At 43.2% G+C, this 24778-nt stretch overlaps 1 protein-coding gene across 1 annotated transcript; it reads left to right on the plus strand.

Annotated features, from left to right (window-relative positions):
- The first annotated feature begins 19477 nt into the window (after window positions 1-19477).
- LOC109200045 (zinc finger BED domain-containing protein 1-like) lies at window positions 19478-22754 on the plus strand. The gene is made up of 2 exons (XM_019355437.2): window positions 19478-20558; window positions 20936-22754. Exons 1-2 carry the CDS (start codon window positions 20486-20488, stop codon window positions 21574-21576), a joined length of 714 nt encoding a protein of 237 aa, XP_019210982.1. The 5' UTR covers window positions 19478-20485; the 3' UTR covers window positions 21577-22754.
- Window positions 22755-24778: the final 2024 nt, after the last annotated feature.

Consider the following 24778-nt stretch of genomic DNA (forward strand, 5'->3'; position numbering starts at 1 on the left):
TCATACAATAAGATGCTCCCATAAAAAGTCTCTCTCTCTCTCTCTCTCTCCCTCTCTGTGTCACACACACACACACACACACACACACACACACACACACACACACACACACACAGAGGGAGAGTAAATCAAGTTTCTAGGTCAGTCAAGCAGCCTGGGAGCTGCTAAATTTGAATCCACCAATCAGAGAGGCTGTGCACTTTTTCCCGCCAAAACAGGTGCACCTATTTTTACACACACGCAGCACAGAGAGAGACAGGATTTCTGCAGTCTATTTCTCATAGTCAGGACTCCCCTCAAACAAATGGCTATAATTTCCTAACCGTAGGGGCTAAAACAGTCATTCTTAGACCGTTTTGTTCAGAAGACATGGGGGAATCTTGAAATGTTGACCATTTAAAATACAAATATGAAATATTAAAGATATATGACATAGATGATTGGTTGGCTTAGAAGCCATGAATGCCCCAATATGCAAATTTGAATGTGCCAGGACTCAGATATGATTGGCTGGCTGGGAAGCCATGAAGGCAACAATATGCAAATTTAAATGTGCCAGGACTCAGATATGATTGGCTGGCTGGGAAGCCATGAAGGTCCCAATATGCAAATTTGAATGTGCCAGGACTCAGATATGATTGGCTGGCTGGGAAGCCATGAATGCCCCAATATGCAAATTTGAATGTGCCACGCCTCAGATATGATTGGCTGGCTGGGAAGCCATGGACCCAACAATATGCAAATTTGAATGTGCAAGCCCTCAGATATGATTGGTTGTCTTAGAAGCCATATAAAAAGCAGTAAAACTGTACTATGATTTGGTAGAAAAACTATAATTAATCAAAAATACTATATTTGGCAGAAATACTATTTTTTTTAGAAGAAAAACTATATTTAGCACAAATCTTATAAAATGGCAGAAAAACTATAATTAAGCAGAAATACTATATTAAGTACAAATCCTATAAAATGGCAGAAATAGTATGATTACTGAAATAAAAATAAATACTGAAAAGCAGCAGAAATGCTATGACTTAGCACACTAGTAATAACTTAAATAGAAAAATTGGAAAAGCAAAATGGACAGCTGAAAAAATCCTGAACATGCTAAGGGTCCCTCAAATCTAATTGTTAGATGAAAAACAATTAAGCAAAAAAAAAGTATAACAGTCACACAATCACAAATATGGACACATATGGAAACACACATGCACAGAGAGAAACACACAGGATCAAATTCAGTCAACCAGTCTAAATATATTGAATTTGAATCATACAATAAGATGCTCACATAAAAACTCTCTCTTGCCCTGTCTCTCTCTCTCTCTCTCTGTCACACACACACACACACACACATACACACACACACACACAAACACACACACACACACACACACACACAGAATCAAATTCAGTCAACGAGTCTAAATATATTGAATTTGAATCATACAATAAGATGCTCACATAAAAACTCTCTCTTGCCCTCTCTCTCTCTCTCTCTCTCTCTGTCACACACACACACACACACACATACACACACACACACACAAACAAACACACACACACACACACACAGAATCAAATTCAGTCAACCAGTCTAAATATATTGAATTTGAATCATACAATAAGATGCTCACATAAAAACTCTCTCTCGCCCTCTCTCTCTCTCTGTCAAACACACACACACACACACACACACACACACACACACACACACACAGGGAGAGAGAAGTAAGTTTCTAGCTCAGTCAAGCAGCCTGGGAGCTGCTGAATTTGAATCCAGCAATCAGAGAGCCTGTGCACTTTTTCCCGCCAAAACAGGTGCTCGCAGCACAGAGAGACACAGGATTTTTGCAGTCTATTTCTCATAGTCAGGACTCCCCTCAAACAAATGACCATAATTTCCTAACCGTAGGGGCTAGAACGGTCATTCTTACACCGTTTTGTTCAGAAGAGATGGGGGAATCTTAAAGTGTTGACAATTTACCATTAAAATAAGAATTATTAAAGATATTTGACTTCTAATGCACCATAACTGAGTAGAGCAAAGCAAAAACTGCCTTGACTTGCCCTCAAACAATGCTTTCTAACTCTAAATCTATTTGGAGTATCAATATCATTCTTTCACCGTAAGAGACAGCAGGCTTTGGTGAACAATCATGGAAATTTTCAGGTCTCTGTGGAAATCCAACAGAAAGTTATGACGAGAGAAAAAAGTGGTTCATTTCCAGAGTTTGAAATCTGAAGAAATCTGAGAGAAGGACGAATTTCCTACCCTCAAACAAGTCTAACTCATTTCAGAACGGTAATAGGTGAGAAAAAAATTCTTGAATTGTGAGCGTCAGGAGTGTCTGAAGATATACGGGGACAAGCCTTATGTCTTAACTTCGCTTCGTTAAGGAGAGATGACGATTCGAAAATGCCTCTCATTACAGAAATCCAGCGGTGATTTTGAACAAACTCTCCATTGACTTTCTATGGAGAGTTTTCAGACTTTGTGTTGGTCTGAGGAGATTTGCCAAAATTCTATAAATCCCACAACAATGATAGTGACATTTTCGGAAAGCCAGCAAAAATACCTACGTTTTGATGTATAATTTGTGGAAGTTGAGTGACAATTGAGCAAGTAGCAAGAAGTTGTTCGGACATGAAGAGAAGACTGCAAAACCTTCAGTGGCACACTGGAAGCCAAGTGCATAGCAACCATAACAACGCATGTATTTTGTGAAAAATCACAATTTTGCAACTGAAAACTTTAAGAGGCATAAAAGTAAAATGGTAAAAGATTTGAAAAAGCTGATTTATTCCTGAATAGCCCAATAATTTGTGAACATTTTAAAATTTGAATGGTTGTTCTACGTGAAAGTAGGAAAAAGTAGTTAAGTTTCAAAAACAAGCAAGTTTTAGCAGAATTGCGGAAGTTTCCCATTCATTTCAATGGGACAAATTAAGCTTAATATTTTAAAAAGTATAATAGTATAAAATACCAAAAGACATAGCCATCATTAGCAGAAATAGCAGAATAGTTTAAAATTTGAACGGTGAAAATCGGCTGAAAATTGTGGAAGTAGATCCACGGCGAAAAGTGTACGGAAGTCCCAAGAGGAACTCAATAGTGTGGATGCTTAAAGCATCCACACAATAAAGAGAAACAGGAACTCAATAGTGTGGATGCCTCCAGCATCCACACAATAATAAAGAATAAAGAGAAACAGGAACTCAATAGTGTGGATGCCTCCAGCATCCACACAATAAAGTATAAAGAATAAAGAGAAACAGGAACTCAATAGTGTGGATGCTTAAAGCATCCACACAATAAAGAGAAACAGCAACTCAATAGTGTGGATGCCTCCAGCATCCACACAATAAAGGATAAAGAATAAAGAGAAACAGGATCTCAATAGTGTGAATGCTTGTTGAGGCATTCACACAACTAGAAAATTTGCATTTCCTGCAAAAATGTTGTGTGAATGCCTCGTAGTGGAATCTGAAAACAGCAGAAGGAGAACAATATGCTGACAAGAGCTGAAGAAGCTGAAGTTTGTTCTGAAAACAGCTGAAGAATCTGAAATTTGTGCAGAAAAGAGGTGGAAAACTGAAAATCCTGCTGAGAAGAGGTGAAGAAGCTGAAAATTCTGCTGAAAAGAGTTGAATCAGCAGAATTTCTGCAGAAAATAGGCAAAGGCTTTTAATCTGCAGACCTGATGAAACCACATGTTGACATCTGTGAGGACAGACTGGACTCTTTGACTGCACCTTGGTTCTCCTCAGAGGTCTGTACAGGAGCATGTCCACCCCCACTGAAGATCTCAGTCACTGTGAAACACAGAAACCTGCTTGTGTGGCCTCTGCCTCACATGTAGATGCGGCTACAGGTTTCTCTGTCAGTCAGACTGAAACAGTGTCCTGATGCTGCATCATTCAGCTCTGTGCCCCAGTCAGCATCACTGTGTCTACCAGTGTCAGTGTTTATTTTCCTGTAACACCCAGCACAGGCTCAGCTGGTATCCAGTGTTGGACTTTCAGCTGCTGTGATAGATCCTCTAACATAGATCAGCTCTGCTACATGTTGTTAGATCAGTGCAGCTGCCTGTCATGTCCTGATGTTTCTCTGGGTCAGCAGCTTCTCCATCAGAGGTTCACATGGAGCTGATCCAGTATCTCCAGTAACTGTGTTCTGTGCCTCACTGGTTCATCCTTCTGTCTGTGTGACGTCAGTCAGATGTTAAACTCTGTAATCTTCACTGTGTCACAGAGTTCAGTGAGTCCCGTTATTCACAGGATCAATCAGATCATCAGAGAACAGCTGATCAGCAATCAGTGGTGCCAACAGCGCCTCCTGTGGTGAGAGGATGCAATAATGCAATGTAGCATTTTTTCACTCAACACTTCCAGTCATGGAAACTGTCTGTTGGATCTGTGTGACGTTGCTTTCTTGTGTTGCTTTCTTGGTTAGAGTTCCTCACAAATGTCCAGATTATTCTTCTAATGAGGCGTCGACCATGTTTTCAGTTCTTTGGAAGAAAACATCGCCCTTTGCCATCCTTACTTTTCTTTGACTTCTTCAAATGCAGCTGAACTCCAGCTGGTATTTGATTGGACTTTGCAGCTGTTTCTGGTCATCAGTTCATTCCTGCAAACCTCTGAACCTGAACAACAATGATGCTGCATTGCTGGCTGATCCCAAAAGGTTGATTCTGTTCATCTGGACGTTTTCAGAAACGTTTGCTCACTGATCAGGTGACTTCTTCAGTCTCAGCTGACTGCAGCTTTACAACCTTACAAACAGCACATTTGCACAATGACTGAAACCAGCAGCACCTGATATATATGATACTAATATAATACATATACATCTATAATCCATACTAATGATGAAGGAACTGAGCTCACAGTGTTCATTCAGTGACCTACTCAGTTTATTTTGGGCCTCAGAAATGCTCACTCTGTTTGTACATCACTGTCAGCAATAGACTCATTCTGCTGTGTGGACAGGAACACATGTGACATCACTTCCTGTTTGTTTGTGACTGAAGAGGAAGAAGTTTACAAGGAATCATTTAGAAGAGTTTCAAACATCAACTGATTGAATCCATGAATCTGAAAATGTGTTTGTGAGTGAAAGAGACAGACATGTACAGACTGAACTATCTGTTCAACAGTCAGAGTGTTTCTCTAACAGGAGACACTCTTCACACTCAGCACGGGGACACTGAGGAACCAGGAGACCAGAACCTAAACCCAGGACAAACAGTTTGAGTGAATGTGGTGTTGAAGGTGTGGAGGTGGATCAGAGTGTCAGAGGAGACTCTGTAGAAGGACAGAGTGCCAGCAGGACAGTCCACATACACTGCTGCTCTGTTAGAGACAGAGGAGGAGGAGGAGGAGGAGGAGATGGATGTTTCTCTGTTATTGTGGAGGACAGACTGAGGACCATCATCAGAGCAGTTCAGACTCCAGGACTGATCATTGTATCCAAACACACAGTCTCTGTCTCCTTTCCTTCTGATTCTTCTGTAACTCACTGATATATCAACTCTTCCTCTCCACTCGACCTCCCAATAACAGCGACCAGTCAGACCATTTCTACACAGCAGCTGAGGATAAACATCAAATCTGTCTGGATGATCAGGATATGACTGAACCTCCCACACACGTGTCACCTTCCTGTTGTTGTCAGACAGTTGGAGCTTTGTGTTCACTGTGTTTGTGTCGATTGTGAGTTGACAGGAATCTGATGGAGAGAACAAACACAATCCAGCTGCAGTTATTGATCCATCATCTGTTCATTGATTGACACTTTGATGATGACTCCTGACATGATGAAGATGGTTGAATGTGTGCTGCTTTGTTTTCATGAATCCCATTAAAAACACACTTACACTTCCTCAGACCTGGTCTCAACCATTGGACTCCAGCAGGCTCCACCCTGAAAGGAGGAGGGGTCAGAGCAGCACAGTCAGCATGCACACATGGACATTACATAGCTCTCATACACACACTGTTACACACTGAGCTCAAAGCTCGGCTCCACTGTTTTATTCAAAGAAATCTACATTTATTTATCAGCACATTTAAAAACAGGTTGAGCCAAAGTGCTGCACAGAGTAGAGATAAAATAGGAAACATACACAGTAATTACTATAAAGACTCATCAGAACTGAAAGCTACAGAGTACAAATGTGTTTCCAACCGGGTTTTAAAAATGTCGAGTGTTGGTGACGACCTGATGTGAAGGGCGACTGTTCCAGAGTTTGGCTGCAGCCATCGATAAAGCTCACCTCTGTTTTTACGGCTAGTTCTGGTCAGAAGCTACTTATCTGCAGACCTGAGGGCTCCACTTGGATTATTTTTGTTAAAGAGAGATAAGATGGAGCCAATCTATTCAGAGATTTAAAGACAAACAACAAGATCTGGAAGTGGATTCTACGACGTACTGGTAACCAGTGGAAAAAGCTGGTGATGGGTCGTCTAGCACAGACCCACCGCTGGAACCAGACAATTCATGAGGGAGAGAACTGTGACAGCGCCGTTCCTTCGCTTGACCTCAGTCGCTCTCGTCTGCTCCCTCGTAACACTGCTCTTTATTGAGGTTAGATGAACATGCATAAGTTCATTAACATAAGACGTCTTACACAGGTATGAACAAAGAGTACCAGTCTGTGCATAGTGTAGGAATGTGTGTGTGTGTGTGTGTGACCCTGTGACCCCAAAGCTGGTGCTAAGAGTCCAGCGGTCCCCCTAACAAAGGGCTCTTATACTTAAGCAGACACAGAGTAGGTGTCCTCCTATACCATAAATGAGTAAGAGAAGGTACGACCTCTCTCATGACCCCAAGTTGTGTGTGCATGCCAGAGCACTCTGGAAGGCACACAGAGTCTTTACAGACTACTAAGGATCAAACCTCTATCATTATGCAATCGATTATAAAACTCATATATGAGTAAATATTTCTAAGCATAAATGACAATCAACAATATAAACCTCACAGCTGGTTTTAATAATAGACTTTATTTCTTTCTCAAATGAGAAAGAGCTATCGAGAAACACTCCTAAATCTTTAGTTCTGAACTTTTCCAGTGGGCCAAGATCAACATTATCTGTTAATGCTAAATAGGCTGCCGTTATTAACTAATGCTAATTTGACGTGAATTAGCATTATGCACTAATGCTAACACTTAGTTTTAGCTACTCACATTGTTAAAAAGTAACACTATTTCCCTGAACTTTTAACAATGTGAACGGCTAATGCTAACACTCTTTTCCCCAGCATTACAAAAATCTGAGCTGCTAATGCCAAGTAGGCCGCCATTAGCACCTACATCTATTTTAAGGCAAATACGCATTAGAACCTAATGCTCATATCGTTTTCCTGTGCTTTATAGCTATGTGAGCTAATGTTAGCTAATGCTAATTTAATGTGAGTTAGCATCATTTGCATTATAACGATGTCAGGAGTTAATGCTAAGTAGGCTGCCATTAGGGGCTAACTAATTAGGGGTGAATAATAATTGGCAGCTAATGCTAATACCGTTTTCTCTTTCCTTATAACAATATGAGCAGCTAATGCTAATTTGCTGTAAATTAGCATTATATTAGGGAGGAGTTAATGCTAAGTAGGCTGCCATTAGCAGCTAGAGGTAATTTGAGGTGAATAAGCACTAGTAGCTAATGCTAATACCCTTTTCAGAATCAGAATCAGAATCAGAATACTTTATTGATCCCTGGGGGAAATTATTTTCTCTTGTGTTATAATGATGTGACCTTAATGCTAAGTAGGCTGCCATGAGTGACTCTTTTCCCTTGCATTATAACGATGTAAAGGGTTTATGCTAAGTAGGCTCCCATTAGCAGCTAACGCTAATTTGAGGTGAATAAGCATTAGTAGTAGAGATGGACCGATCCGATATTACGTATTGGTATCAGTCCGATACTCACCTAAATTACTGGATCGGATATCGGAAGGAAATAAAAAATGTAATCCGATCCATTAAATATCAAAAAAGCACCTCACAAAACTTGCAACACGGCGTAACTCGGCTCATAACCGTAGCACGTCGGAGCAGTATGCATCACGTGATAGAGCGGCTGTGTGTATTTGTAGCCTCGCTAGCAAACAAGCATTTCATCTCCGAGGAAGTTATCCCAGAGAGAAGTAAAGCAAGTGTGTAAGTTCATCTCTGAATGCTTGTAAAGCGTTCCCGCGTTAAGCTTAACAACCGATATATAGAGCGACTGCCTCTCCCTCCCTCTCCTGTTGCTACTTCAATCATGAAACTGATCAATGATCAGCTGATCGTCTTTTCTGTCGCGAGTCCGTCTCTCTTCTTTTTTTTTGGCCCACTTTGCACCAGAAAGAGGAAACCAGCAGCTGAACAACAGCAGCATGTTTAAGCTTGATAAGCTGTTGTTAGAATTTATTTAATATTACTTTCTACACCAGGATCCTTTTCTACGTAGCTGACGGCTGGTAACTGTGCAGGGGCGGATCTAGCAAAGTGTAGCCAGGGGGGCCGATAGGGCATGAACAGGGAAAAGGGAGCACAAAGACATACTTTTCTTTCTTATTCTCATTTAAAATGTCTAGCTTTTAATAAATAAATATCTGAATCTTACACCCAAAGTTTTAATCTGATGTAAAATGTATAGAAGTCCATTACTGTATATAGTAACTGTTAAGTCTAATATACCCTAGTAAGCTATAGTACTTTTTCCTTTGGGAAGATACCATCTGTGCAGTCTGCAATTCTGTTGAAGAAAGATATCGAATCTTTTTAATTATTCTTGAAAAATAATTTATTTCTGTGCATTTTTTTTCACCCTGCATCAAATTAAAGTTGATTACATTGATTAAGCATCATGTGGTGGAGGGTGGGGGGTGGTTCCCCATTTTCTTTTGCTGGGAGTTTGCAACCCTATTAGTTAGGTTGCTTAATATTTCTGCTAAGTACTCTTTAAAATACCATAATAGGCAGGATGGAGCAGGTTTAAGTTTATTAGATTGATCAGTGTTGCTGAACTATGAAAATATTTTGGGCGCAGTGTATTTTTTACATACAGGTATAACAGAATAGCTTTAGTGTTGTTGTTTATTTAAACTTGAGTATGAACTTATACAAAATGCAGCAAGATATTAAAAAAACAGTTTTATTGATTAAAAAACACACTATATCGGATTCATATCGGTATCGGCAGATATCCAAATTTATGATATCGGTATCGGTATCGGACATAAAAAAGTGGTATCGTGCCATCTCTAATTAGTAGCTAACGCTAATACCCTTTTCTCTTGTGTTATAATGATGTGAGACGTTAATATTGTTCTCAAACAACAGAATGAGAATGAAATATTGATTCTAACAGGGCCCATAAACAGCATTAGCTTAGCAGCATTAGCTTATCAGAGTTTCTATCATGGTCACAAAAATCCTTAGCAGAGCAAAGTGGCCTACTCAGCATTAGCTGCTCAAGTTGTAGAAAGCAAGGGAAAACAGTATTAGCATTAGCTGCTAAATGTGCACTTGAGAACAAATTTACTGTAAATTCAGCTGTGAATGTAGAGTTTAAGCTTCCATTTCCAAATGTTAGCTGCTCCTGTCTGCCTCTTTGTCTCACACACAGACTGAAATGATTCACAGCCTTGTTTCATCCTTCTGTCACTGTCACTGTGGACATACAGCATGGGAAACATACACATGGCTGACACTTTATTAGGTACACAGTGGCATCTATCTCAGGTACACCTGTGACCTAAATGTTCCTGCAAACAGACTCCTTGGAGACCCCCTACATAAATATCCACGTACTATCCAGCTAGACTAGTGTGTCTGTCCCTGAAAATATTCCTGCATGTGTGATTGTTCATGTCTCATCTGCTGGAAACAAACAGGAAGTGAGTGAAGGACACAGGAAATGTTTCCAGCTCTTCCTCCTCTATCAGACATTCTCTCCATACCTGAGAGTGTCCAGTCTCCAGCCTGGATCCTTCAGTCCAGCCGACAGCAGCTTCATTCCTGAGTCACCTGGATGATTGTAGCTCAGGTCCAGCTCTCTCAGATGGGAGGGCTTGGAGCTCAGAGCTGAGGCCAGAGAAGTACAGCCTTCCTCTGTGATCAGACAGCCTGACAGACTGCAGACACACAAAGCATCTGAAGTTCTTTAACAGTGTAAGGTAACAGCCTCCAATATTAGAGAGAAAGCCCCAAACATCAGACAATCCACTGTGAGCAGCAGGAAGAAGAACTCCCTTTGACACAAAGATCCTCGCAGTGAAAACAGGCTCCAGGAGGAGCATCTACCATGACTGGTTGCAGGGTGAGGGGAAAGAGAAGAGATGAGCTCAGAGAGACAAGAACAAAACACAAACTAAGGAGACAGAAGACAAAAGTTAAGGACATGCAGTAGTGACATATAAAAGCATCAGGAGTCAAAAGAGGGGAGTGGAGAAGAAAGCAGAGCATCATGGGAAGTCCATCAACAGCCTGAGCCTATAGCAGCATAACTAAGGGATGGTTCAGAGTCACTTGATCCAACTCGAACTATTAGCTTTATCAAAAAGGAAAGTTTGAAGCTGATCTTCAAAGTAGAGAGGGTGTCTGTCTCCTGAACTCAAACTGGGAGCTGCTTCCACACCCAGTCCAACATAGCCAGGCTTTCTTTGCTGCTTTGACAAAACCTCAAATCCCAGTCAGAGATGATGAGCATCATCACATTGATGATCATTTCTCTGTTAACCCAGGCTTTCTGCTTCAGGATCTGTGCACGCTCACAGAACAAGGAGACCTTTAAACATCATTTCACTAAATGGATGGACTGAGCTCAGCCTACAGATGAACTGGTGCCAGAGATCATAAAGAACATCAAACAGTCAAATTCAACACTTTAGATGGAAATATGAGATTAATGCTGCAGACAATCATGAACCTGCTGAATTCATGAACATCAAGAATGCAGCGAGTGGTAAAATAAAGATTTGACCTCAGTGTTACTGTCTATTCCTAACATATTCCTAACATGATAGCTGCACTTTAGAGCTCTAAAACTGGAACTGACACATATTTAAACTCTACATGTTACTCAGTACATTCATTTCTGACACTCGCCCACAGTCCAACAAAGGAAACATGGAGATCACATCAGTTTGTCATCAAATTCTAATTATTAGGGCAACTTAACCTGTTACTAATCCCGTTAACTCATTAATTGATTAACACCAACAATTATTTTATCGCACATTAACACAGTTTTTAAAATCATGATTATTGTGAAAGTGCTCACTGGCTCTGAATATAAAAGCCATGGGTCACAGGAGGGATGTTGATCAGTGCTGGCTTGAAGCCCTTCACAATAATAAAGTCTTTATTTTGTACAACTACCATCAGTTCGTCTGTACTGATGGTAACTTAAAGTCAAACTAATGCCGTTCAGTTTGTATTGTGTAAGTAGTAGAAGTATACTACAGTACTCTGATCACTGATAGGATAGATTTATGTAGATATACACCTTTGTGTTTAACATTACTGCATTATAGTACTGTGATCTTTGTCCTTATATATGGTTATGTTAGCTATACTGGCGTATGCATATAACTGGATATGTAACTTATCTATTCATCTTATTTGTCATGTATTTGTATTGTGTACTTCCTTTTTGTAAGAAACCACACACATGATCACAGCCACAAGAATCAATCAGTGAAAGAATGAAGTGCCTCAAACCGAACCTTAAGTTCCTTATTCCACACGCTGCGATCATTTGGCCTTCAGTGGTGTTCTGGCTGACACACCGGAGTGACCGGAGTGCTAAAGAGTGAATCGGACACACCAGTGTCATCCCTGATATCTCCGCTACATTTAATCGTCCTTCAGTCTGTGGCTGCAGTTAGCTGATCTGCTAGTTAGCCGGTGTGCTAGTTAGCCGCTGTGCTAGTCAGCCGGTTTGCTAGTCAGCTGGTGTGCTAGTTAGCCGGTTCGCTAGTCAGCTGGTCTGCTAGTCAGCCAGTGTGCTAGTTAGCCGGTTCGCTAGTCAGCTGGTCTGCTACTTAGCTGGTTTGCTAGATAGCCAGTGTGCTAGTTAGCTGGTGTGCTAGTTAGCTGGTGTGCTAGTTAGCTGGGAGCTAACTCACTAGAACATTTGATGCTAAACTGTCTAAACTGTGTGAGCAGCTTTCGTGGCTGCTCTGTGTTACTCTCTATCCTTTATTTAACTCAGTCCTCTCAGTTTTTACGTCCTTACAAACTAGAAAACCTTCTTTTTCAGCTTCTCCACACCTGAGCTGTGGCTAAGCTACCAGCATGCAGGCCCGGTGTGTCTCACTCAACAGTTACACTCGTCACCCAGACTAACAACACTCCACATGTTCACCACTAGGAGGTGGTAAAAGACCACATACAGTGAGATTATCACTAAATGTCTGCTGTGTCTGACTTGGGTTTTTACTAACTGGCTACATGAGCAGGATTAGCTGCAGTTCCATCTTTGTAAAAGAGACTCAGCAGCAGATTAGAACCAAACAGAAACATTTCTACTTTTTCTGCAGCAGCAGCTGAATGCATGGAGCCTAAACTCCAGTGACAATGAGACACATACAGTGTGACTGCTGTGACTTTACAGCTGGGCCTCATTCACTGACATTAGTCAGATATGACTGAATCTATATCACACTTAAAGCTTTCTGTAAATGAAAGAATCAGTGAAAACGAGGCACTTCAGTCGATTTTAAACAAACTCTGAACATAACCTGATCCAGACCAGGTTATAGGTTCAGCATCAGTAACCACGGTGATGTAGCCAGGTAGACACCGAGCTAGGACAGAGACAGACAAACATTTATGCTCACAATCACTCCAGTTAACCCAGCATGCATGTTGTTGGACTGTGGGAGGAAGCAGAGAACCTGAAGACAACCTACACAGGCCACTGTATCACCCTTAATTACAGAATTATAATTTAATTAGGTGATAAAGTAAAGAAAATAAATATTTTAATTAAAAAAAATGTCATAAATGAACTATTAGTCAAGTAAGTAAGTAAAATATATTTATATAGCACATAATCTCGTTTGTATAGAAATGTCTTCAGCTGCTTTTTCAAAGAGTCAGTGGAGTTTAGACAGCATAAAGACAACAGCAGAGAGTTCCACAGCCTCGGTGCCTGAAAAGCCCGATCCCCACGTCTGTTGAACCGAGTCCGTGGGACCAACAGTGACCTCTGACCTAAAGACCTAAGTGCTCGGGATGAAGCACGAGGTTTCAACAGGTCAGAGATGCACTGAGGAGCTTCACCATGTACAGCTCTAAAAGTTACAACTAAAATTTTAAAATGAACCCTAAAATTTTGTGGCAACCAATGAAGAGAAGCCAAAACTGGAGTAATGTGTGACCTCTTGTTTATGCCAGTTAAACATCTCGCCGCAGCATTCTGTACAGTGTGAAGCTCCAGAGCTGATTTGTTGAGACAAGTAAAAAGACCATTACAATAATCCAAGTGAGAAGAGATAAAAGCATGAAGAATCATCTCAAGTTCTGCCTTTGACACCAGTCTGAGTTTAGAAATGTTTCTTAGATGATAAAAACAGTTTTGAACCAGTTGTTTAGAGAGTTTCTCAAGCAACATTGAACTTTCGAATATAACACCTAGGTTTCTGAGACTCGATTTAATGGAAGGACCTGATCTGATCTGCTGCCTAATTTCTGAAGACATGTGATCAGGAGCAATGATCAAAGTTTCTGTTTTATCCGTATTAAACTGGAGAAAGTTGAAGTTTAACAATTGTTTGATTCCTGACAGACAATTATTTAAACAAGAAAATGTATCAAACTGAGAATCTTTGAAAGAACAGTATAACTGAATGTCATCAGTGTAGAGATGATAAGAAATATTATTGTAACGTCTGATAATTTGGCCTAGAGCAGGGGTGGGGAACTCCAGGCCTCAAGTGCCGGTGTCCTGCAGGTTTTAGGATTTATTATTTGTGAATTTAAGACATGAACATGTCAAACTTTATGCTGTTTTAATAAGAATGCAGACCGACACACACTCACAGAGAAGTGTTGCATCAGTGAGGGGCAGATTTGATGGCTGATGGGCCGGGTGGTCCCCAGGTTTGTGTGTGCACTGAGCAGCTCGTGGTAAAACAGGGCCATGTTTGGACTCAGTGTGAGAGATATCACAGACAAACACAGTTTGGTCCTGATTGAGTCTTTGTGTTGCTGTTTGTGTGCACAGTCCATTCAGTGGACATTATTAGCAGTTATCAGCCCCATAACTGTGGCTCAGATTGGCCTCCTGCACCTGCTAGCAGGCTCAGTAGGTCGTTATCACCAATTGGTGAGCCGGATCGCTGTGTCGCTGTTGGAGGGACGACGATGAATCCAGATCCAGTACAGACAGACTCCAGTTCACTTCACACTGAGACTGACACATATCAGCTAACTACTGAAAAATGTCTATTTAATCAGTTTGAATATTATTTCCTGATGAACAGAAACAGATTTAATAATGAAAAGGCTTCTGAACGTTACTCTTTTGCCACAAGCATCATATGTGTGATGGAAGTCAAAGGAGTTTGCAAAGAAAAGCGTCTGGGCTTCTTTAAGTTGCTTGAAGACGTTTCACCTCTCATCCGAGAAGCTTCTTCAGTTCTAAGGTCAAATGGCCGAGAGTCCCAGATTTAAACCCAGTGGGAGTATCCCCCCAAAGAGGGACAAAGGACCCCCTGGTGATCCTCCAATCACATGCGCCAAGGTGTGAAAGCGGGTGTGGGACCTAATCAGCCAGACCTAATCAGAGTGACCTTTATCCTTAAGATGCAGATGGACTGCTGAGTCTTGTCCTGTGGAGGTGGCTCTTCTATGTTGTGCCATGCGCTTGTGAAGTGGCTGTTTGGTCTCTCCAATGTAGAGGTCTGGGCATTCCTCGCTGCACTGTACAGCATACACCACGTTGTTCAGTCTGTGTTTTGGAGTTTTGTCTTTCGGGTGAACCAGTTTGTGTCTGAGTGTGTTGCTGGGTCTGAAGTACACTGGGATGTCGTGCTTGGAGAAAACTCTCCTGAGTTTCTCTGATACACCGGCTACATAGGGGATGACAATCTTGTTGCGTCTGTCAACATTGTCATCTGTCCTCGAGAGGACAGATAGTTTGAAAGAGGAGTGAAAGAAAGCTAGAAAAGGAAGAAAACCAGGAGAAATGATCAAAGTGCTGCTGTGTGCAGGAAAAACTACAACATGTTAGTGAGAAACACAAACAGGGTGTGTAGTGAAACACACTCCCAGAGAAAACGCTGTGTGCAGGCTGGATCTGTCTGCGACCTCCTGTGACCTCCAGCAGAGCAGTCCAGATCCACTGATGATCCTCTGTCAGATCCAGAGGGACACACAGGGATGATGCTGGACTCTACATTGTGTCTGACAGTGGAGCTGTTCTCAGAGCAGTTCACTCTGCAGCACTGACAGTCATCTGCACTTCATTCCTCTGTCAGTCACTGCTGGATGAAGCTCTCCTCTCCACCTCCCAGTAACATGGCCCAGTCAGAGCGTCTCTACACACAAGCTGCTGCTGCTTCAACCTCTCTGGATCATCAGGACACAGCTGCTCCTCTCTCAGCACACACACCGTCCTGTTTACCATCATCACCACCTGCAGAGAGAAGAAGGAAGAGCAGAGGAGATAAACGAGTGTTTCCAGAGACTCTTCATCAGCTGTCAGTCAGTGATGCAGCACATCCAGTATAAAGAGCAGCAGGGACTTCAGTGCTGGGACTGTACTAGGACTCATTGTTGCTCCACTTTCTCTAATCTTTGGATTTTTATTGAAGTTGATGAAGATGTTGTTCCCTCCTAACTTGAGTTTGGGCTTTGATTCATTAGAAGAAGCTTGGTGTGTCCACTCTGAGCTCTGTAGGAACCCCAACAACAAGCCCAACAATCCAGATTATGGTTCCAGCTGTTAACTGGAGGAATTCCATCCAAACATCTGCTCTCACTAAATTCTTCCTCACCTACAGACTGTGTTCCTCACTGCTTTAAACCTGGAAATGAATGCAGTCATTGGTGCTGCTTTGTTCAGAGAGCTGATTGGCTGTTGACAACGTTTGATCAGAGCGTGTCAGCCGTTACTATGGTGACCATAAAGGTGAGAAACAGGAAGTGTTTGTGTCCAATCCTGAAGCCTGTCACCATTCTCCTCTCACAGCTTCACTGAGAAGCTGCAGCTTTACAGGAAACACTGGATCTTTGTTTCATACTGACTGTGTTTAGTACAATACTGCTGAGAGCACCACCCACTCACTCCATCACTCTACTTACACCAAACTCTCCAGTCTGTAGTCTGGACTCTGCTGAAGATCAGACAGCTGCTTTAAATCTGGATCCTTTAGGTTGTTTCCTCTCAGGTCCAGCTGTCTCAGATGGGAAGGGTTGGACTTCAGTGCTGCTGCCAGATAATCACAGCTGTTCTCTGACAAACCACAGCTCCTCAATCTGTATAAAGAATGAAAGATGAAATTACAAAAGATGAATGTGAGACTGAATCAGCAGAAGAGTTGAACTTATTTTATTCCAGCTTTGTTATCATTTATTTTTATGAAGAGCTATGAGATTTTAGGAAAAGGCTGGTGGGCTCAGAGATTTACACACAAAATCCTCATCAGTGTGACTCTCTTAGTGGGACCAAAGAGAGAAAAAGCCCTGGTCCTGATGCTGTGGGAGGGAAATGATTGAAGTGTGCTGTGAGGAACTGACTGGGAGATTTTCACACATTTTCCAGTGCTCCTTGGAACAACAGGAAGTTCCCAGCATATGGAAACAAAGGTTAAGTGTCCTATGGCACTCAGTGATGACGGTGCTGTGGCCCCACCACCTCCACCTCTTTGTAAAGGAACTAACTGTCATCTGAAGCTTCAAATGGAACTAAGACTTCCTCCACTAGGTGGCAGTGTCTGAGGAGAAAGTGTTAGTGGAGCTGGCCTGGAGTCAGAAACAGGAAGATGCAGGATTTGGGCCAAAACTGGGAAAAGTGGTTGGCACTAGTGCCTTAAAGCAAGAAGGTTGTAGGTTGAAGCTTGTTGGCCTTTCTTTGGAGGTTGGATGTTCTCCCACAGTCCAATGAAATGCTGCTTAGGTTCATTGGTGCTTCTAAATTGGCTGTAGGTGTGGATGTGAGAGAGTGCTTCTCTGTCTCTCTCTGTTGCCCTGTGATGGACTGCTCACCTGTGCAGATGGACCACGCCTCTTGCCCTATGACAGCTAGGGCACAGGCTGCAGCCCTGTGAGCCTAAGCTGAATAAACAGTTAGCAAAAATGATTCATAGATGGCCTGAAATCCCCCAGTTAGCAGTTTGGTAGATAGCTATGACATGCTAATCCCATCCAGCAGCTGTATTCTACCTGTAAGCTGATCCCTGCTGAGCCAAAGCACTTTTTAATATACAAATTACAACCTTTAATAGAAACCTATTGGTCAGCATCTTATTAGCCTGCTGTTAGCTTCATTCCACAGAAAACTGAGAGAAACTAACAGAGTTGATAAAGAATAAAGAGAAATGTGCTGATTTAAAGCCTTTGAAGTGCTTCAGATGATCTCTGTCCACTTCTGTCCACTCATTCATTCATGTAAGCTTCTAATGCAGCTTTGATCTTCACAGTCTGCTTCATGAAACTCATTCTAACCCTGAATGTCAGAGTCTTCCTCCTTCTCTTTCCCATCATTCATGCTGGCAGTGGAGGAGATTTGGATGTTGGACTGTGTTTTGGATGATGTGTGTATGTTTGTGTTGGACTGCTGTCTGTAAAGCAAACGCACATTTTGCTTTTTTCAGTGTCACACAGACTTTAAGGTGGAATGAAGAGTTGGAGAGTTTCACAGTGAATTATCCAGTGGAGGATTTTTCTTCTTCTTTGAAGGTTTGAAATGTGAACATTGTTGTGCTGCAGTCAATGGACTAAACCAGAGAAGAAGAAAACAGACTTTACCATGAAGATCCTCAGTGTGGATCAGTATAATATCAGCCTGATGTCTGCAGTTTAGTGTCAGCACAACTTTCACATCATATTCATCTCAGCACAACTAAAACATGCTGACTGACCCCAGAGTTTCAAGTCCACATCCTGGACTCTCCAGGAAACCACACAGATGCTTCACTCCTGAATCCTGCAGGTAGTTGTTGTACAGGTCCAGCTGTCTCAGATGGGAGGGGTTGGACTTCAGTGCTGCTGCCAGATAATCACAGCTGATCTTTGACAAACCACAGCTCTCCAATCTGTATATAGAATGAAAGATGTAAGTTTATTAGACAAAGTGCTTGAAATTATTCAGTGTTTCTGTCAGGTCCGACGGTGCCCCGACCGGCGACCTGTGTGTATATGTGTGTGTTTGTTCTCTCGCCCTGTTTTTGTCTCCGTCTCCGCTGCAGTTGTTACGCGGTTGCGTAGCAACGGGAGATCTCCGACCCGGAAGTGCTGCCACTCTGAGCTGTCCCACCTGCAACTGATTCCTCGCCAGCTGCTGCCAATCATCCACCATTGTTGGCAGAGCTATTTAATGGTGTGGCTGAGTGACAGACAGCGCTGGAGTATTCCACCAAGCCTGGTAGTGACTCGAACTCAGCGAGTGTAAGACAAGCGTTTGATAGCGGAGGGGGGCTAATCGCATCTGTTTGCCTTGTTCCAGGAAACGAGCGAGACGGAGATACGAGAGGAGAGACGTCACTATTCACGAGAGTTGTGTGGACACACGAGGGGAGCACTGAAGGGACTTAGCACTGTGGATAACTGTGGATTGGCTTCACTGTAAATAAAGACACTGTTCAACTTTAACGAGCGGTCCGCGTCTGGGTTCTCTTACTCACCACCCCGTAACAGAATACTCCAGCCACTCACATGGACCCAGCGGACGCCGCTCCGGTTCTGCGGGAACTCTCGATTCAAGGTGAGATGTTGGAACGCCATGAAAAAATGATGAAACATGTTGTTGATGAACAAACTGAGTTGCGGCAGCTGGTCGCTGAATTAAAAGGGATTTTGCTAACTCCTCCTGGGGCTGCAGCTAATGCTCCGTCGCCCGGGCCGTCTCTTAGCACAGCCGCAGCTTCTCCTCTGCCTCCCCCCCCCCGCAGCGTGAGCACCCGCTGCCGGCCCTGAGAAGTTTAATGGGGATCTGGATAAAAGCCGAGGGTTCTTAACACAATGTTCACTCATTTTTAGAGAACAGCCTCGGGCTTATTTCTCAGATGGGGCCAAGGTGGGGTTAATGGTGGAATTAATGACTGGACGCGCTTTACAATGGGCCCAGGCCGTGTTAAGCATGCAACCTGCTATCTCTTATGACGTTTTTTGTGCAAATTTCGTTGTGTTTTTGACAAGGGCTCCAGCGCCGACAGCGCCGCACATCGCATGTTTTCCCTGAAACAAGGACAGAAGAGTGTAGCAGACTTCTCGATTGACTTCTGGATTTTGGCCGAGGAGACCGGCTGGTAGGGCTGAACAATATAGCGCATTTGCGATAATATCGCGATATGATCAAGTGCAATTTTCTAACCGCAAAGGCTGCGATTATACTCTGTTTACGTGACATGCGCGAGTAAAACATGTGATATGATCAAACGAGATTGTCTAACCACAGAGGCTGCACTCTGGTCACGTGACACGGGGAGCAAAGTTTTGAAACAGTCTACCGAGAGTGAACTAGCAAGCAAAGCTGTAGCCTACACAATGGCCTCAGGTTCAACAGAACCAGAGCCTGCGGGGATGCTAGTACCAAAGAGGAACTGCACATCAGCCGTGTGGGAATATTTTGGGTTTAAAAGAGATGATGTCGCACAGAGTCAGGTACTGTGTAAAACCTGTCTTGGTAGAGTTTCTACATCTCGGGGAAACACTACGAATTTGTACCAGCACCTTAAGACTCAGCACAAAACAGAGTATGATAGATGTATGGCTAAAAAATCTAGTAGTGTGCTGAATAAACCTAGTAACGTTACTCGGCAAGGATCACTGACCGAACTGTTTGAAGGTGTTACGCCATATGAACGCACTTCAAAACGGCACGTGGAAATCACCAAAGCAGTAACCCACTGCATCGCGAAAGACATGATGCCTGTCAATACGGTGACCAAGCCTGGGTTCAATAATTTGGTAACTACACTGGATAAGAGGTACAGAATGCCCTCCCGCACGTATTTCAGTCAGACTGCAATACCCGAGCTACATATGCAATGTAGGCGGAGGGTTGCAGCGGAGTTAAAGGCTGTTGAGTTTTTGCGGCGACAACAGACATGTGGTCAAGCCGTACAGCAGAGCCCTATCAAAGTCTGACGGTGCATTACATTACCGAAGACCTCCACCTCGAAGCTCGCAGCCTATAAACGGCCTACTTCCCCGAAGACCACACAGGGGAAAACATTGCTGCTGGCCTGAGAGAGGGGCTTGCGTGTTGGGATCTCCCTAAAGACAACCTTGTCTGCATAACGACGGACAACGCGTCAAATATGGTGAAAGCAGCACAGCTGAACGAATGGACCAGGCTCCAGTGTTTCGGACACAGATTACATCTTGCTATTGGTAAGTTACTGCCGTGAGAGAGAGAGAGAGAGAGTGTGTGTGTGTGCATGCATGTATGCGCGAGCCTGTGTATCACTCTCTCCCACAAACGCACCACACTATTATTTATCTTGATCTTTACTGCTGTTAATTCTAGATATGTTATGTCAACCCCACACTGATGTACCCACCTCTTCTTATGTATTTTCTTTTTTGTTTTTGTCTTATGGTCTTATGTTCTTGTATGTAACAATAGCTTTGGCAACACTGTTCCCATAGTCATGCTAATAAAGCAACTTTGAATTTGAGAGAGAGAGAAATGGTGAAACCTTGCATCATAACTGCAATTGTATGTCTAACACTAATTTTACTTTTTACTTTATTTTTTTTCCCTCCAGAAAATGCAATCAAAGATGGTAGAGTATCAAGAGCAATTGGGCTGTGCAAGAAGTTGGTGGGGCACTTCTCGCACAGTTGGAAGAAAAAGGCAGCACTCACTGAGGCACAGAAGGAGCTTAAGCTTCCTGAGCACTCTCTCATTACTGAGTGCCCTACAAGATGGGGGTCCAAAGAGAAAATGATTGCCAGAGTGCTGGAACAGATGAAAGCCATATCGCAAGTATTGACAGGTGACCGACATGCACGCTCCCTCATCCCAACCTGGCAGGATGCTGAAGTGTTGGAGTCCATTCATAAGGCACTGCATCCTCTCTCCGAATTTACTGATGCTCTTTCTGGAGAAGAGTATGTGAGCATCTCCTACCTCAAGCCAGTTCTCCATCTTCTGGCAACATCAGTCTTGGCTGAAGATGCTGAGGACACTGATCTGACTAGATCAATTAAAACCAAGGTCCTGGCATACCTCAACGACAAGTATAGTGACCTCAACACCCAGGAGCTTTTGGATGTTGCGTCGTTCATGGACCCTAGGTTCAAAACACAATACATCAGCGCAGACAACCTTCCTGCCATTAAGGCCCGACTGAAGACAGAAATGGTGGAATCGGCTAGACGTACACATAATCAGGTAAATCCTTGAAAATTATATTTCCACAAACACATAATATTTATATATAAGCTAACTGCAAAACTAATGTCTCTCTTCCCATCTGGCAGGAGAAGAGATCTCGCACTGAAACTGCTCAAAATTCTCCAAGTGCACAGGCCTCTGGGGGAAAGGCAAAGAAGACTCTTGGTAGTCTTTTTAAAACCAGTGCGGCCTCTTCAGCTTTGCCTCTGCCACTTGAAGATGTCGTGGAGGCAGAGTTGAATAGTTACCTGTTGACCCCTGTCATTGACGGAGAGGATGATCCCTTAGCCTGGTGGAAGGTGCACAACATTCACTTTCCACGACTGTGCAAGATGGCCCGCAAATATCTGTGTGTGCCAACCACAAGTGCCCCCTCAGAGCGTCTGTTCAGCACTGGAGGGAATATAGTGACCTGCACTCGCTCATCCTTAAAGCCAGCAAAAGTAGATATGCTGGTCTTCCTAGCAAAAAACCTGTGAGCTAGGATGATTATGGCTAGCTGAGCCATACTCATTGTGCACTTTAGTTTGTGCTGTGTTGCTGTTACTTACTGCAGATAATCAAGATGTTCAGCCAGTTTTAATTTAAAGGCGTGTTTGTGTGTGTGTTTATACAATTGCTATTATGTTTGCACTTTATGTGTAATGTTACTGACTGCAGAGATCAGTAAGATGTGTGTATTTTTTATTTATTAGTTTTATTTATTTAATATTATTTTTTAATTTAATGACTGTCTAGTAGTTCACAGATGTCGAAAAACTGAGTGTGGTAAAGCCACTGATTTTTTTTTTTTTAATGTAAATTTCTGCAATCTGCACATTGTACTGACTTTCATTTTAATGTTTACACCAGGGTTCCTTGTCAGCACTTTATGCTCAGATGTTTGTAAGCTAAACATAAACTATTGTGTATGTTCAAATATACTGTTGTGATTGAAGAAGTTAAATAAAAATGTCAGTCATCAATTCATGCATCACCTCATGTCATCATAACAGAGGTCTGTCTTCCAGGAAAGAACAGCTTAAAATTAATGTAATATAGTATTGGCCATACTATATGATGTATTGCTTGTCTTTGTTTAATAATACAGAAGACAAAGACCTTAAAAAATAATCACATCGCAATCGCAATATTGGGGCAAAAAATCGCAATTAGATTATTTTCCATAATCGTTCAGCCCTACCGGCTGGCAAGAAAATGCACTACGAGGGGCTTTCATAAACAGCCTGAACGAAGATCTAAAACGTGAGTTAGCCACCAGGGAACTGCCAAAATCACTCAGTGCTTTGGTGAATGTGTGCATTCAGTTAGATGAGCATATGCGTGAGTTTGGACGGCGACCAGCAGGCGGCAACAAAACCTCGGCAGGACCCCCTCTCGAGTGGAGACGGGAGCGGGAGGAACAGCCATTAGAGGAAGAGCAGCCCATGCAGATCGGTCGAGCCAGCTTCAGATCTGTGGACCGACGGAGAAGACCACAGGGGGGTGAGTGCTTCACTTGTGGAAAGAGAGGACACTTTTCTGATAAATGTCCAGAGCCGGGAAAAGAAGCTGCCCGTCAGTAGCCATGGGCATACTGACGGGCGTCACCGCAAACATCTTGCCCCACCTCAGCTGTCCTGCCAAATTGATCTTTCAGTCCTGTATTCACCCATGTAGTGCTCTAATCGATTCGGGGGCCGAACAAAGTTTTATTGATGAAGCCCTGGCCCAGAAGTTGGGCATACCTGTTGAACCCTTATCTGAGGTCCTCCAGGTGGCAGCGCTAAATGGTGCCCCCTTAGCTAGCATAACCCATCGCACTACTGATTTAACTCTCTCTCTCTCCGGAAACCATGTTGAACAAATCAGCTTGTTTCTGTTCAAGGCTCCTCACACTCCGCTAGTTTTGGGTTACCCCTGGCTCAAACGCCATAACCCGCAGATCGATTGGGAAAAAAGCAGGATAACTGGGTGGAGTCCTAAGTGCCATGAACAGTGTTTACGTTCTGCTACAGCTAGCCAAACGCCCACCAGTCCGTCTTCACCAGACGCTCCCCCCGATTTGACTACAGTTCCAGCTGAATATCACGACCTAGCCCAAGTGTTCAGTAAGGAAAAGGCCCAGTCTCTTCCCCCCCATCGTCCGTACGATTGTGGGATAGACTTGCTACCCAGCGCTCCCTTGCCCACAAGCCGTCTATACAGTGTCTCGAAACCAGAGCGAGAGGTAATGGAGAGCTACATTACTGACTCGCTGGCGGCCGGGATAATCCGGCCGTCCACCTCTCCTCTCGCGGCAGGTTTCTTCTTTGTTGAGAAGAAAGACAAAACACTCCGCCCTGCATTGACTTCCGAGGTCTCAACAAGATAACCATTAAGAACAAATACCCGCTTCCTTTACTCACCTCTGCTTTTGAACTCCTTCAGGGGGCTGCCATCTTTTCAAAACTAGACCTCCGCAGTGCTTATCATCTGGTGAGAATCCGCCAGGGGGATGAGTGGAAGACGGCGTTCAACACGCACCTTGGGCACTTTGAGTATTTGGTGATGCCATTCGGGCTCACGAATGCTCCAGCGGTTTTCCAAGCCATGATAAATGATGTTTTACGGGACTTCATTAATCACTGTGTTTTCGTTTATCTAGACGACATCCTCGTGTTTTCTCGGAACCCAGCTGAACATGTCAAGCACGTGAGAATGGTGTTGCAATGCCTGTTGGAGAACCGGCTATTTGTAAAGGCAGAAAAGTGTGAGTTTCACGTGCAGACAATCTCCTTTCTGGGGTTCATTATCGAGGAGGGACGGCTGCGGGCAGATCCAGCCAAAGTGAAAGCAGTGGTGGAATGGCCTGAACCCAAGAACCGTAAGCAGCTGCAGAAGTTTCTGGGATTTGCCAATTTCTATCGACGATTTATCCGCAATTTCAGTCAGGTCGCCCTGCCTCTCACCAAACTAACCTCTCCAAAGCAGCCATTCCAGTGGTCTCCCGGCGCTGAACGAGCTTTTGAGAGACTCAAGCACCTCTTTTCCTCAGCTCCGGTGTTGGTGCAGGCAGACATCAGTCAACCTTTTTTTGTGGAGGTGGATGCTTCAGACGCAGGTGTGGGGGCAATACTATCCCAACGGGTAAACGCAAAGTTACACCCATGTGCCTTTTTCTCTCGTCGCTTATCTCCTGCAGAGAGCAATTACGACGTTGGAGACCGGGAGCTCCTCGCCATTAAGTTGG

The sequence above is a fragment of the Oreochromis niloticus genome, unplaced genomic scaffold, assembly GCF_001858045.2.
Source record: "Oreochromis niloticus isolate F11D_XX unplaced genomic scaffold, O_niloticus_UMD_NMBU tig00002504_pilon, whole genome shotgun sequence".
Taxonomy (NCBI): Eukaryota; Metazoa; Chordata; class Actinopteri; order Cichliformes; family Cichlidae; genus Oreochromis; species Oreochromis niloticus.

Bases quoted from the DNA above. Each gene is read 5' to 3' on its own strand.
- LOC109200045 (XM_019355437.2), top strand. From the start codon at position 20,486: ATGGTGAAAGCAGCACAGCTGAACGAATGGACCAGGCTCCAGTGTTTC. The intron at 20,559-20,935 runs GTAAGTTACTGC...TTTTCCCTCCAG, and splicing joins CAGATTACATCTTGCTATTG to AAAATGCAATCAAAGATGGT.